Genomic DNA, 13,737 nt, shown 5'->3' with positions numbered 1-13,737 from the left:
TCAGGACATAGGCATGGGCAAAGACTTCATGTCTAAAACACCAAAAGCAATGGCAGCAAAAGCCAAAATTGACAAATGAGATCTCATTAAACTAAAGAGCTTCTGCACAGCAAAAGAAACTACCATCAGAGTGAACAGGCAACCTACAGAATGGGAGAAAATTTTTGCAATCTACTAATCTGACAAAAGGCTAATATCCAGAACCTACAAAGAACTCAAACAAATTTACAAGAAAAAAACAAACAACCCCATCAAAAAGTGGGCAAAGGATATGAACAGACATTTTTCAACAGTTCCTTCATTCTTTTTAGTCTTTCAGATGTTTCTCTTACAAAGAAAATTTTGTCTTTTACCTTTTTTCAGTTACTTTTCCACCATTATGTTCTCTTGATGCTGTTGACTTTCTTTCATCCATTCTGTAAATAAAATTTTAATTTAAACAAATCCTTTTCATGTTGCTTCAGAAGTGCAGTCACAAAGTGGACATTTAATTTCCTATGCTATAAATGTTTTAAGACACTCACAGTGTATATAAAGTGAATCATAACATTGTGTGTAGCAGCAGATCACCTAGTCTCACTGACAAGCATAGAACCATGTACACAGGATGTAAAAAATCAAAGCAGGTAGGTCTTGGAAAGCCTTAGTCCTTCGAGGGAGGTTTCAGTGAAATGTCAAAACTTTTACTATGACTCAGAGTTGACATAAAAAGCATTTTAGTGTGACAAAAATTAAACACTTACTTATTGAATGTATACATCATACAAAAGAAATATCAGTTACAATAACAAATATAAAAATAATTTTAAATTTGTCACTTTGGGGAAACTAGAACATATATAAGATATAATAACTTAAGAAATTTTTTTTTTAAAAACAACTTGTCTGAATGAAACTTATCTACCACATATTTGTAAAATAATTAGAGGACAAAAGCTAACCTGTGGTAATAAAATATCAACCATATTTTTGTTGATTAAGAGTTTCAAATAAAATAATGTTTTGAAAGACTCACTGCTCTAAAATACTCACTGAAGCATGTGACTTTTGTGTCTCATCTTGAAAGCAGTGACATGGAGGGTCTTATGTAGAAAAGATGACATTCTAAATAGAAGGTAATATGCATTTAAGCACAGAGACTGCCCTTCCTTTTTTCACATACAAATGTAAGAAATTAATAACAAACAAAATCAGGTACAGAAACAAAAACTAGGGGCCAAGTGAATGCCTGACTGAAGAACTTGTATTTCAAAGGTGTTAAAATAGGAAGCACCAAAGTTCTTTGAGTGATCTAATTATATTTTGGAAAAATATTCCATTCACTACTCATTCATTGGCTATGTATTTTTGATATATTTCTGTGCCTTGATCACTAAAAGGATGGCATAGTCCTTTTCTCTGAGGCGCTACAGGCTATTTGGATGATCTTGGTAGCTATGTGCATCTTACTCTGGAGTGAGAAGAAATTAGAGGCATGGTATATAAGTCCCTAGATATATACAATGGATCATACTATGGGCAGGGAGCATAATTTCAGTGTAAAGTAATAAAGTCTGAGTCTAGAGGGGTGACTATGAAGATAGAAAGGATACATTTCATCCTACAGATATTATATGGTGAAAGTACATATGCTTGATGCACTTGGTGCATAAAGAAGGAGGATTAAAAAAGTAACTCCATTTAAACATCTCTATTTTTCATTCTGTATTAAAGGTATAAGCTAATAACTTATTCATTAATGTCTTCAGTCAGTCAAAAGCTAATGTCAAAGAGCTTCCATGTACTAGTTATTTGCAGAATCTACTTTCACGAGTCATCCTGCATGAGTAAATTTGTTTAGCATTATTGTCTTTTGAATTTCTCTAATTAGCAGTACTAATTTTACATGGAGAGAAAGATACAGCTGGTTGAAGTGAAATACAGTAATTTGTGATGGCTCTTACTGTACTGTTTATCCTAATTAAAGTAAGACAGTAGCATTTATTTATTAATTCAATTTTTCTTATATCATTTAGAAAAGATATCTTTTATAATTTAAATTTCTCATGCCTATTTTGAGGATAGGTGTGAGTTTTTTCAAAAAGACTTAATTTGGCTCTACTTTCAAAAGTTATTTGAAAGTACAAGTAGAAATAGAAAACCTTATATACTTGCTGAAAATATTCTGTCATTTAATCTTTTTGTGTAATTCTAAAACAGTGGTATAAATGTCAACCTGATGTGCGGGAAGATAATTTTATTTTTATGAAGGCTATGGTTTCTATCATTTTAAAGTATGGCAGTAATTAGAGTTTAGTTTCTGATTTTACATATGGGAATATTTGATCACTTTTATTGTGTTAGAGAGGAACTTCTGTTCCCAGAGATGAGGGATTAACAGAGTCCAGACTTAGCCTTCTGCCATAAGCAACTAGAAATCTTGATGAAATATACAAAACAACTGTGTTCAGACATTGGAAAACAGTACATGACCTTGAGTTCATGGAAGTGAGGGGAAACGAATAAGGTGAACCCTAAAATCACTCATGCTTTCTGCCTGGAGACAGAAAGACAGAAACAATTTCCTGATTGTTGTTCATTTGAGAGAGAAAACAAATGGAGCTTGGCCATATTGCTAATTTAAGAAGACAGAATCAGAGTTTGGGAGGACCAAAATAGCTAGAATTTGTAGTGCAAAGTATGGAAAATGATGGATCTGTGCAAAAAAGAAGTCACAGAAATTAGCATAGGCATTCCCTTGAGTATTTGATTGAATACTAGTCTACATGTTAGCCGGTTGGAATTTTGAGTCCAGATAAGGAACACTTACTAGGGAGATGGATTCCCAAACTGACATAGAGCCAGGAATTTTCCAATTTTCACCAGCCAGAGTAGAGATATCTTGCTGAATACGTAAGGAATTAAGTAAAAGCTCTTGGAAGGTCACATCTTAACAATGAGGCGAAACTATTCCTCGAGCAGTGACTATTGTACACTTGCTCTAATAGTTTAAAATCAAAGCTCAAAGGGAACAAACTGAGCTGTAAGTTGCTTAACTGTTTGCTCAAAGTCCAACACTCTTTTAAAAAAGGAAGAAGAATAAATCCGCACTCTACACCTTAATACACACAATGTCTTGCATCTGGCCAAAAATTTACAGATTTGACCAAGCAGCAAAATGTGTCACATTACCAGGAAGAAAACCAAGCAATAGAAACAGTTCCAGAAATTACATTGATGTTGAAATTAGCAGTCAAGGGCATTAAAACACAAGGATAAATACGTGCTAAAATATTTAAAAGAAGATATAAATATAAAAGGAAGAAAAATGAAAATATAAAAAATAACAGAATAGAAATTATAAAGATGAAAAATAACATATCTAAGAAAAAAACATTTTAATGGATTGGATTAACAGCACATTAGTTGTTGTAGAACTACAGGTCAATGAACTGAAAAACATAGCAATAGGAAACAGGCAAATGAGGCACAAAGAGAAAAAATTAAATACTGAAAGAAATGAGCAGACTCTCAGTTACTTTCAGAGTAATACCTGGGGGGTAGACTGTAAGTGCAACTGAAGCTCCAAAAGGATGGGAGAGTGAAGCAAATCCGAAGAAAACCTGAAGAAATCATGGCTGTAAAATTTTAAAAGTAATGAAAATGTAAACCCAAATCCATAAAGCTCAGCAAATTCTAAGCAGGATAAACACAAAGAAGTCATTACAATTAAGTTGCTAAAAACCAGTGATTAAAAAAATTAATATTATCCAAAATAAGAAAGGGCTGATACATTCAGAGGAATGAAATAACAATTATGGCAGGCTTCTTATCAGAAACTATAGGTGAGACAAGAAAGAAGTAACATCTTTAAAGCACTGAAAGCAGAAATAATAATAATAATAATAATCATCATCATCTTTAACCTAGAATTCTATTCCCTAAGACAATGGAATGACATAACATGCTGAAATTTTATATATATATATAAAATTATATATATATATATGTTATTATATATATAAAATTATATATATATATATGTATGTGTATATATATATACACATACACACACACACACACACACTCAACTTAAACTTCCATACCAAGTGAAAATGTTATTTTTGAAATACTAAGGCAAAATTAGTACTTTTTCAAACAAATAAAAGATGAGGGAGGTCATATTCTCAGGCTGGCACTGCTGTAAATGTTGAAGAAAGGTCTTCAGGAAGAAGAAAATATGACCAAAATATGGACCTATAAAAAGTAATTAAAAGAACTAGAAATGTAAATATATGGGTAAATATAAGATATAATGTCTTTCTTATTTTAAAAAACATATTTCAGAGATGACTGTTTAAAGCAAAAATAATAATTCATTTGGTGAGGGTCCATTAAATAAATATGTGGAAGTAAAATGTATAAAACTATAACCTAAAGGATGGGAGGGGAAAATGGAAGAATATTACTGTCGGGTTCTTACATTATAAATAAAGTAGTATAATCTTATCTGAATGTACACTGTGATAAATTAGTAGTCCATATTGTCAACTTTAGAGCAACCATTGAAACATAGCAAAGAGGCCTAACTAATAAGCCACTATGGAGATAAAATAGAATGCTAAAAAGAAGGCAGAAAAAAAGAACAGATAGGACAGATAAAAGAAAAATAAGAGATGATTGATTTATTATACTGATTATTATAGAAAATGTAAATGTACGAAACAATAAAAGGCAGAAGTTGCCAGACTAGAGATAAATGCAAGACCAAATTGTGTGTTGTCTACAAAACACTCATTTTAAATGCAATGTGTTTTTATGTTTATTTTTGTACTACGGAGTGTGAAAGTGTTCACCAAACAAATTGAAAATGAGGAAAGTTTAAACTGCTCAGATGTTAAATTACTAGTTCAAAATTACTAGTTCCAGTAATTTTGAACTAGTAATTTTGCTACCAATACTTGTTATGATCTTTTGAATTCACTAGAGAAAGTCAGGCAGGGCAATACTTGATTCTGTATTCTTAGGTATCATTCTGTTTTTACGTATATATAGTTGCTCTTGAGTGAAATTGTCTAATAATTCAGTTTTTCATAATTACAACAAAATTGTATAATTACTTAACTTTTATGAATTAATAAGATTTTATTATAGACATTTTTTGGTAAAACTACTTTCTCAGAGAGGAAAAATGTATACTTTTGACTTTTTTTGAGAGTAATAAATATTAATATAAACAAGGATTAAATTAAACTGTTTCATTTTTAACTCTGCAAAAAAATGTAGTCAAATAACTCTATAGAATAAATTATTATTGAAAAGCCTCCAAACCCAGCATGGAGTGAATTGACATTTCCATCTGAACTCTAAAACACTCAAGTATACACATTCTTAAGATTCCTCAGTATAGGCAGGAGAATGGCATAAACCCGGGAGGCGGAGCTTGCAGTGAGCTGAGATCCGGCCACTGTACTCCAGCCTGGGCGACAGAGCGAGACTCTGTCTCAAAAACAAACAAAAAAAAAAAAAAAAAAAAAAGATTCCTCAGTATATAAGATTATTTCATAGTTAGTCTTTTTTTCTTTATTCGTAGTCTGAAAACAAGCCTTCATCTGAAATAGAAACTTTCCTGGGAAAACTATCTTTAAAATTCATGAAATATCTATGTTATAGGTTATACGGAAGGGAGAAGTGAGTTGCTGTTGGATTTGCACAGCCTGCAAGGAGAACGAATATGTGCAAGATGAGTTCACCTGCAAAGCTTGTGACTTGGGATGGTGGCCCAATGCAGATCTAACAGGTAGGAACTGCCTCACTTGGAAACCTTGTCCCTGACTATTTGCCTTTCCAATGTGTCCATCGCTCAAATGAGAACGATTAGCTCATGTCTTCTCAATGTTAATTTACAGTGCACACTTTTTAGTCCTCATGTCAAGGAATATGCATAAACCTCATACAAATTTATATTTGCAATCATTTCTTGAACATCTACCATGGATGAGGCACTACTGTAGGCCCTAAAAGTAGAAAGGTAAATATCCCAGCTTTTATTTTGTGTAAAATCTATCAGGGAAGAAACATGGAAAAATATAATAGAACATAATATAATTATTGAAATAATAGAGATATCTATAAAGGGTGCGTAAAGTTTGTTAGGCAGGCAAGAAGATGAAAGGAATTTCAGGCCTAAAGTAGAACACAGGAAACATGAAAGTTGATGACACCTTTGCAGAAAACCATAGGACAAGTATGTCGGGTTGTTAGGTAGGCACAACGGCCCAGTAGAGTAGTGGTCAGAAATGAGAATCGACAAGGACACTGGTGGGATGGCAGAGTGCTTCTGTGTGACTTTCCTCTACATGTTTGGACTTTGGCTTTAAGCACAGGAGAACCACTAAAGAATTTTAAAGTGCTGAATGACATCATGATATCTGTATTTCTGGTATGCTTCTTGTGGTGATATAGAAAGTTGTTGTATTGATGCAAGTGAGTTATTTGAAAAGGAGTGGATTAGGACAGCTAGAGTAGGAATGGAAAGGAATAAATGAATGCAACAGATGATTCACTAGTAAAACCAATGAAATGCAGAGGGATTGATTATATGAGTTGGTAAGTTTCCTAAGAGTGATATTCATATAAATGAGTTTTGTTTTTCACAGACCTTGTTATGAGCTTACAGAGGAGAAATGATTCATAAAACTTTGCATAAATTTTAGGAGCCATAGAGGCTTTTCTTTATCTGAGTATATAGACACTTTATCATCTGAATAATCTAGCCCCTTATCTTGTCATCTTAGAAAGAGGGAGCTGAGGCCTAGAGAGGTGAAGTCGTATGGCCAAAGTCAGGAAAATAGTGAGAAGCAGAACCTAGTCCACTAACCCCTGACTCCATGCCTTTCTGGGTGCTGTTGAAAATCATCCGAAAATGTAATATTCTTGATGGTTGGACACTTTTTTACTTGTTTCAAAGTAAGAATATGCAACTAAGAAATCATGCAGTTTATTCAAAGTACGTCAAAAATGACTAGGTAAGTAGAACTAGGTCACGTAACTAAAATTATACTTACTAAGTGACAATATCTTGTAAAATGTTAATTTTGTTAGGAAAAAATTAAACTGAGCAGCAGAAAGCTTTTATAAGTCAGCTAGTACAAAGGTCCTTTTTAAAGAGAAGAAAAGTAGATCAGAACATTTTTGAAGGTATGAACTTCATCTCACCATCCTTTTATTTGCCAGATAAATTTCATGCTTAAAAATTACCCAGGAATTACCCACCTCCAGAGACTCCTCTTTGCTCATTCTGGAGTGGAACTCAGAAGATCCTGATGCAATTACTCCCTGTCCCACCCATAAAGAAACACCACTCTCTGGCGCATAGCCTGATGCCTTGAACATAATAGCTACTTAATACACATTTGTTAAATTGAGGTAATTAGGAAGAAGGGACTCACCCAAGGTCATCGAGGTCAATGCAGTTGGTTAATAGAAAAACCACCATGAGAATTCAGGATTGTTTGTCACTGGATCTAATGAATGCTCTCACTCTGCCATGGTTGCATGCAATGGCTTGGCTTGGAAAAGCTTTTCCAACCTCATTTTGGACTCATGCCTTCCCTCCACTTAGACTATTTCTCTTCCAATTTTTATCCTCCTTCATACAATGTGCCTCCTGCCAGGCCTCTTTTTCTTGTATAAGTAGGTCCGCTTAGATGGCCATTGTGTTTGAGAGCTGGGGTTGACTGACAGTCATCCCGCTCTTCTGTTTGACTGAGATCACAGCTGACTGGGAAGAAGCTCAAAGACAAAAGTGACCTCTTTATCAGGTTAATCTCAGGGGTCAGAAGTCTTGGCTTTCAGGTACAAACATTTTTCTTTTGTCTACATTTTTTGGGCTTTCTCAAACTTCTCCTACTGCTGTATTTCACTTTCATTAGGGCTTATCTCACACATTAAAAATTTTTCTATCCTATGTTAAAATATTAAGATAAAAAAACTTTTTTAAAAAACCTGATATGATGTAATACTGGAACTCAAGGTCATGACTTTTATTCCCTGGAGATGCTCTATTGTGGGATTATTGTATATTTTCTGTCCACTGCCGAATGATCATTTCTGTTGATTAGGGATCTTTAACTTGGTAAAATACTTTTAAAATTCTCCTTGATTAAAAATAGATGAATATTAATACAATTACATTTCTAACAATTTAATATGCCATGATCTATTGTATGCATAAAAGTCACTTTAACATTCTAATGAGTTGAGCCAGCAACTCCTCAGACTGTGCCCTTAGCTATTTAACAATAGTCATGCAGCTATGATTCGGTCATATATTCAGATGATGTTGCAAATCTTATCTTTAGGGTCTTTCAAAATATAGATTCCTCATTCTAATGTATACTTATGTTTTAATGATCCATATTGATTCTGTGTTTCTTTTGGTCTCATACATGAATGGAAAATAAAATCCCATTTACCACTTGCTTGGTGCCATGTCCATGGTAGCGGTAGTTGTGAAATGAGAAAACTCACGGGAACAGAATACTAAAAATCAGTAGAATTACTCAGAAAAGTAAACGCATTGCCTTTAAGTAGGTGTTTGATTTATGGGTAATTTTTTTACTAGATTTTAGTTAAAATGAGAAATAATTCTTCTTTGAAAAATAGTGTATTCTACTGAAGTAAAATATACATTTTATTTTTTTATTTTTTATTTTTTATTTTTTTATTTTTTTGAGACGGAGTCTCGCTCTGTCGCCCAGGCTGGAGTGCAGTGGCCGGATCTCAGCTCACTGCAAGCTCCATCTCCTGGGTTCACGCCATTCTCCCGCCTCAGCCTCCCGAGTAGCTGGGACTACAGGCGCCCGCCACCTCGCCCGGCTAATTTTTTGTATTTTTTAGTAGAGACGGGGTTTCACCGTGTTAGCCAGCATGGTCTCCATCTCCTGACCTCATGATCCGCCCGTCTCGGCCTCCCAAAGTGCTGGGATTACAACATTTTATTTTTAATAGTTGAATAAAAGATACTTTAAATCACTTTAAAAGGTAGCCACTTTTAATATATACTCCATACATTATAATATTAATGAATAAAAACAGGTTTACTGTGATTTTTATTTCCATTGAAATGCATTTATTTTTTTTTTTGGCTATGAAGAAATTAGTATATTTCTTAGAGAAAGTGCTTTTTGAAACTGTTAAAAAGTTTCTGATATTTTCTTCTTGTGAAATTGCACATTTTAATTCAGCACTTAAATCTCACATTTTATTTCTTATGATACAAAAACAGGGATCTTTTCTGCCATGATATATAGCTTGACAGTAGTTTAACAATTTGTGGACCAATTATATGTAATCCAATGCTACTAATTTATTTGTAAAAATAAAATAAGAATATTCCTCAAAAAGGCAGACTACGCCACATTTTCTCATTTTAAAAAAAAAAAACAAACAGAAAATGCTTTATAAACATTAACTAATTTTAACAACTTTTTCTCCATCCCAACAGTTGTTGTAACCTCTTACACTAGAATCTACTAATTTATTTCATTCTGTAATAAACACTACCATCTGTTTTTTGCCAAGTACTTTTTAAAAACTGGGAATATACAGGTGAATGAAGCAATGTCTATATCCTAAGGGAGGAGCTCCATATGAAACTAGCCATGTAAACAGCCAACTATAAGTCCTACAATAGAGTTATGTGTAAAATGTCAGATAAATATGGAGCAGCTATTTTTCCCATGGGAAGAAAAAAAGCCTTTGCAGAAGAAGAGACATTTGAACTGAGCACTGAATTACAAACAGAATTTCACCTGGTAGAATTTCATTGAATTCTAATAGAATTACTATTTATACTAATTTTAAAACAATCAGGGAAGCATTTTAATGAAGCTTTATATGATCATGATGTAGTATTGCAAATGTTATGAATTACCCCAAGACATATTGCATAGAATTTTATTCCTTAATTCATGTTAATTTGACTTGACCTAATTGGAAAAAAGTCTGATAGCAAATTTCATCCTCCTCCAATGCATCTGGATCTTATAAGCACAACATTTGATTCAAAAAATAGAAGTAGCTACCAGTCCTCAGATCAGAGTTGTTGCCACCTTTCTTTGGTTTTGCTCAGTAATTTCTACTCAGCTTGAAGGAACTGACTTGTCTGATAGCTCTGAGTCCTCTGTAAGAACCCTAACCATAAATACTTGCCGGGACCTGAAGTTCTCAGGGTTCAGATATGGTATGCACAACTCTCACAAAGTCCCCCTTTTGAGTTCTGGGGTCAGGTGAACACTACTCACCACTGGTTGAAGGCAGTCTCCCCTCTTTCTAGTCTTGGGATAGCCAAACACACCTAGAGGTTGGATAACTGTTTTTTAAAAACTTCAAAACAGGACCTCAAAAAAACCACATAACATGACATTACATAATTGGACAAAATTGACATTATAGCTAATTCCCTCAAGATGGCAAAGCTAATGTTTCTCCAATTTAGGATAAATTTAAATTTATCCTAAATAAAAAATAAAGAAAAGAAAGAAAAGGAAAAGGAATCTAAAACTTTTAAGAAACTTACTCAAAATATAAATTATTAGTCCCAGTCTTCAAGGGATTCTGTTTTGGATGGTTCCAGATTGGCATTGAGGAGCCTGGTTTCCATATGTGAAAAAGACTCTAGGATCTTCCCAAGAAATAAAGCAACTGTAGTAGAGTTGCAAGTGTGTTTCTGGGTGTCATGAAAAACTGCTACTGTTACAACACGAGACTACTTATATCCCCTCTAGCATAACAACATTGTTCTTCATTTGTATTTGATGTACTGTATAGGACAGAGTTATTTTATAGCTAGATTTGGACAACTTTATGATTATCCTTGGAGAGGCTTTAGTATCTATCTTTGACTATTGGTCTCTTTAGGGGAACTTGGATTTACGATATGCAGTTTAAAGTTTAAAATGTGTTTGGTGGCAACCAAATCCAGTTTGCTCACTGATGGATTTCTCTTGAAACCACCAATTACTGACTTGGCTACATAACTTGGGGGTGATAAAAAGACTCCACTGAAACTTCTGCCCTAGCTAACCCAAAGCCACTGTTTGTGATAGAGACCCTGGTAGTCCAATCCACAGATAAAGTCTATCCATGTGTGAATAGGCACCTAGAGAGCTCGCACCTGGTTATCTGTCGGTCCCTTGGTGCTGATGTGCACCGTCTTTCTCGCACTGTATTATACCTTTTGACTTTAAATGAAATTGTTACATAAGTGTCTTCTGCAAGTCTTCTGAATCTTTTCAAATAACTAAACTCAGGCAATCTTTGCATATGCAGAGTGTTGTTATTGGAAAAGTTAGCATAACATACCTTTATGTTATTTCTTTTTTATTATTATATTTTACATTCTGGGATACATGTGCAGAATGTGCAGGTTTGTTACATAGGTATACCCGTGCCTTGGTGGTTTGCTGCACCCATCAACCCATCATCTACTTTAGGTATTTCTCCTAATGCTATCCCTCCCCTTGCCCCACATGCCCCAACAGGCCTTGGCATGTGATGTTCCCCTCACTATGCCCATATGTTCTCATTGTTCAACTCCCATGAGTGAGAACATGTGATGCTTGGTTTTCTGTTCCTGTGTTAGTTTGCTGAGAATGATGGTTTTCCCGCTTCATCCATGTCCCTGCAAAGGACATAAACTCATTCTTTTTTATGGCTACATAACATTCCATGGTGTATATGTGCCACATTTTCTTTATCTAGTCTATCATTGATGGGCATTTGAGTTTGTTCGAGTCTTTGATATTGTGAATAGAGCTGTGATACATATGTGTGCATGTGTCTTTATAGTAGAATGATTGGTAATCCTTTGGGTATATACCCAGTAATGCAATTGCTGGGGACTGCTGGGTCGAATGGTATTTCTGATTCTAGATCTTTGAGGAATTGCCACACTGTCTTTCACAATGGTTGAACTAATTTACACTCCCACCAACAGTGTAAAAGCCTTCCTATTTCTCCACATCCTCTCCAGCATCTGCTGTTTCCTGACTTTTTAATGATCACCATTCTAACTGGCATGAAATTGTATCTCATTGTGCTTTTGATTTGCATTTATCTAATGACCAGTGATGATGAGTTTTTTTCATATGTTCATTGGCCGCATAAATGTCTTCTTTTGAGAAGTGTCTGTTCATATCCTTCACCCACTTTTTGATATAATTGTTTGTTTTTTTCTTGTAAATTTTTTCAAGTTCCTTGTAGATTCTGGATATTAGCCCTTTGTCAGATGGATAGATTGCAAAAATTTTCTCCCATCCTGTGGGTTGCCTGTTCACTCTGATGATAGCTTCTTTTCGTGTGCAGAAGCTCATTAATTTAATTAGATCCCATTTGTCAATTCTAGCTTTTGTTGCAATTGCTTTTGGTGTTTTAGTCATAAAATCACTGCTCAAGGAAATAAGAGAGGGCACATATAAATGGAAAACCATTCCATGCTCATGGATGGGAAGCATCAATATCATGAAAATGGCCATACTGTCCAAAATTTATAGATTCAATGCTATTCCCATCAAACTACCATTGACTTTCTTCACAGAATTAGAAAAAACTACTTTAAATTTCATGTGGAACCAAAAAAGAGCCTGTATAGACAAGACAATCCCAAGCAAAAGGAACAAAGCTCGAGGCATCACACTACCTGACTTCAAACTATACAATAAGGCTACAGTAACCAAAACAACTTGATACTGGTACCAAAACAGATATATTGACCAATGGAACAGAACAGAGGCCTCAGAAATAACACATACACCTACAACCATCTGATCTTTGACAAATCTGACAAAAACCAGCAATGGGGAAAGGATTCCCTATTTAATAAATGGTGCTGGGAAAACTGGCTAGCCACATGCAGAAAACTGAAACTGGACCTCTTCCTTACACCTTATAGAAACATTAACTCAAGATGAATTAAAGATTTAAATGTAAGACTTAAATCCATAAAAACCCTAGAAGAAAACGTAAGTGATACCATTGAGGACATAGACATGGGCAAAGACCTTTATATAATTTCTCAAATGATGTTCACTAAAGATAGCTTGATATAACTAAACTATTGAGTTAGTATGATGATTGTCTCTAGTAATATCTAGGTTCAGATAAATTCCTCTTAGTAGTAAGAGAAATAGTAAAGATGAACTCAGATTTGTATATCTTTAAATCAGCAAGGAAAGAAGTTTGAATAAGCAAGAATATACAAAGGAGAGAATGATATATACAAGAATTTTATAATGGTGATCTTGCACAGAAGATCATCATACGGTTATTAGCATGCCTCAAGGTCCTTGGGTCGGCAGTTGACTTCCATGCTCTTTCTGCTTCTGGAGGCTTTTGCAGAACTTCAGTTTAAAATCACTAATGGGTGTGAACATCAGTGTATCAAGGTTCCCTTTCATTTTTCTAGTTGGGAATGATGAGGTCATGAATAGATATTCTAGTGAAAATGTCCTCATATCACTGGATTTATACATTAGAATGTTTCAGCTAAGAAATAAAAATCTAACTGTATTTTAGCCATTGTGAGGATTGTGGCTTTTCAACAGGGGAATGCTTAAACAGAGTCATAAAATAAGCACACTATTTGAACTAGTACCTATTAATAACTCACAGAGAGGGACAACCATATACAATCCATCTGGAGATGCTCAAAGGTTTCTCTTGCAATTTTATCAATGTCCCATACATTTTTTTCCA

The 13,737-nt window shown here is 34.3% G+C and overlaps 1 protein-coding gene across 1 annotated transcript in view; it reads left to right on the top strand.

Annotated features, from left to right (window-relative positions):
- The window catches only part of GRM1 (glutamate metabotropic receptor 1), a 169,679-nt gene that overhangs the window by 115,052 nt on the left and 40,890 nt on the right, over nt 1–13,737 (top strand). The window contains exon 7 of the mRNA XM_025382365.1: nt 5,653–5,779. Within this exon, the coding sequence (XP_025238150.1) occupies nt 5,653–5,779 (127 nt within the window). The remainder of the gene's footprint in view (nt 1–5,652; nt 5,780–13,737) is intronic.

Source organism: Theropithecus gelada, chromosome 4 (genome assembly GCF_003255815.1).
Source record: "Theropithecus gelada isolate Dixy chromosome 4, Tgel_1.0, whole genome shotgun sequence".
NCBI classification, from domain to species: Eukaryota; Metazoa; Chordata; class Mammalia; order Primates; family Cercopithecidae; genus Theropithecus; species Theropithecus gelada.
Note: the sequence above shows the minus strand (reverse complement) of the source record. Positions and strands in the feature narration are given on the sequence as shown.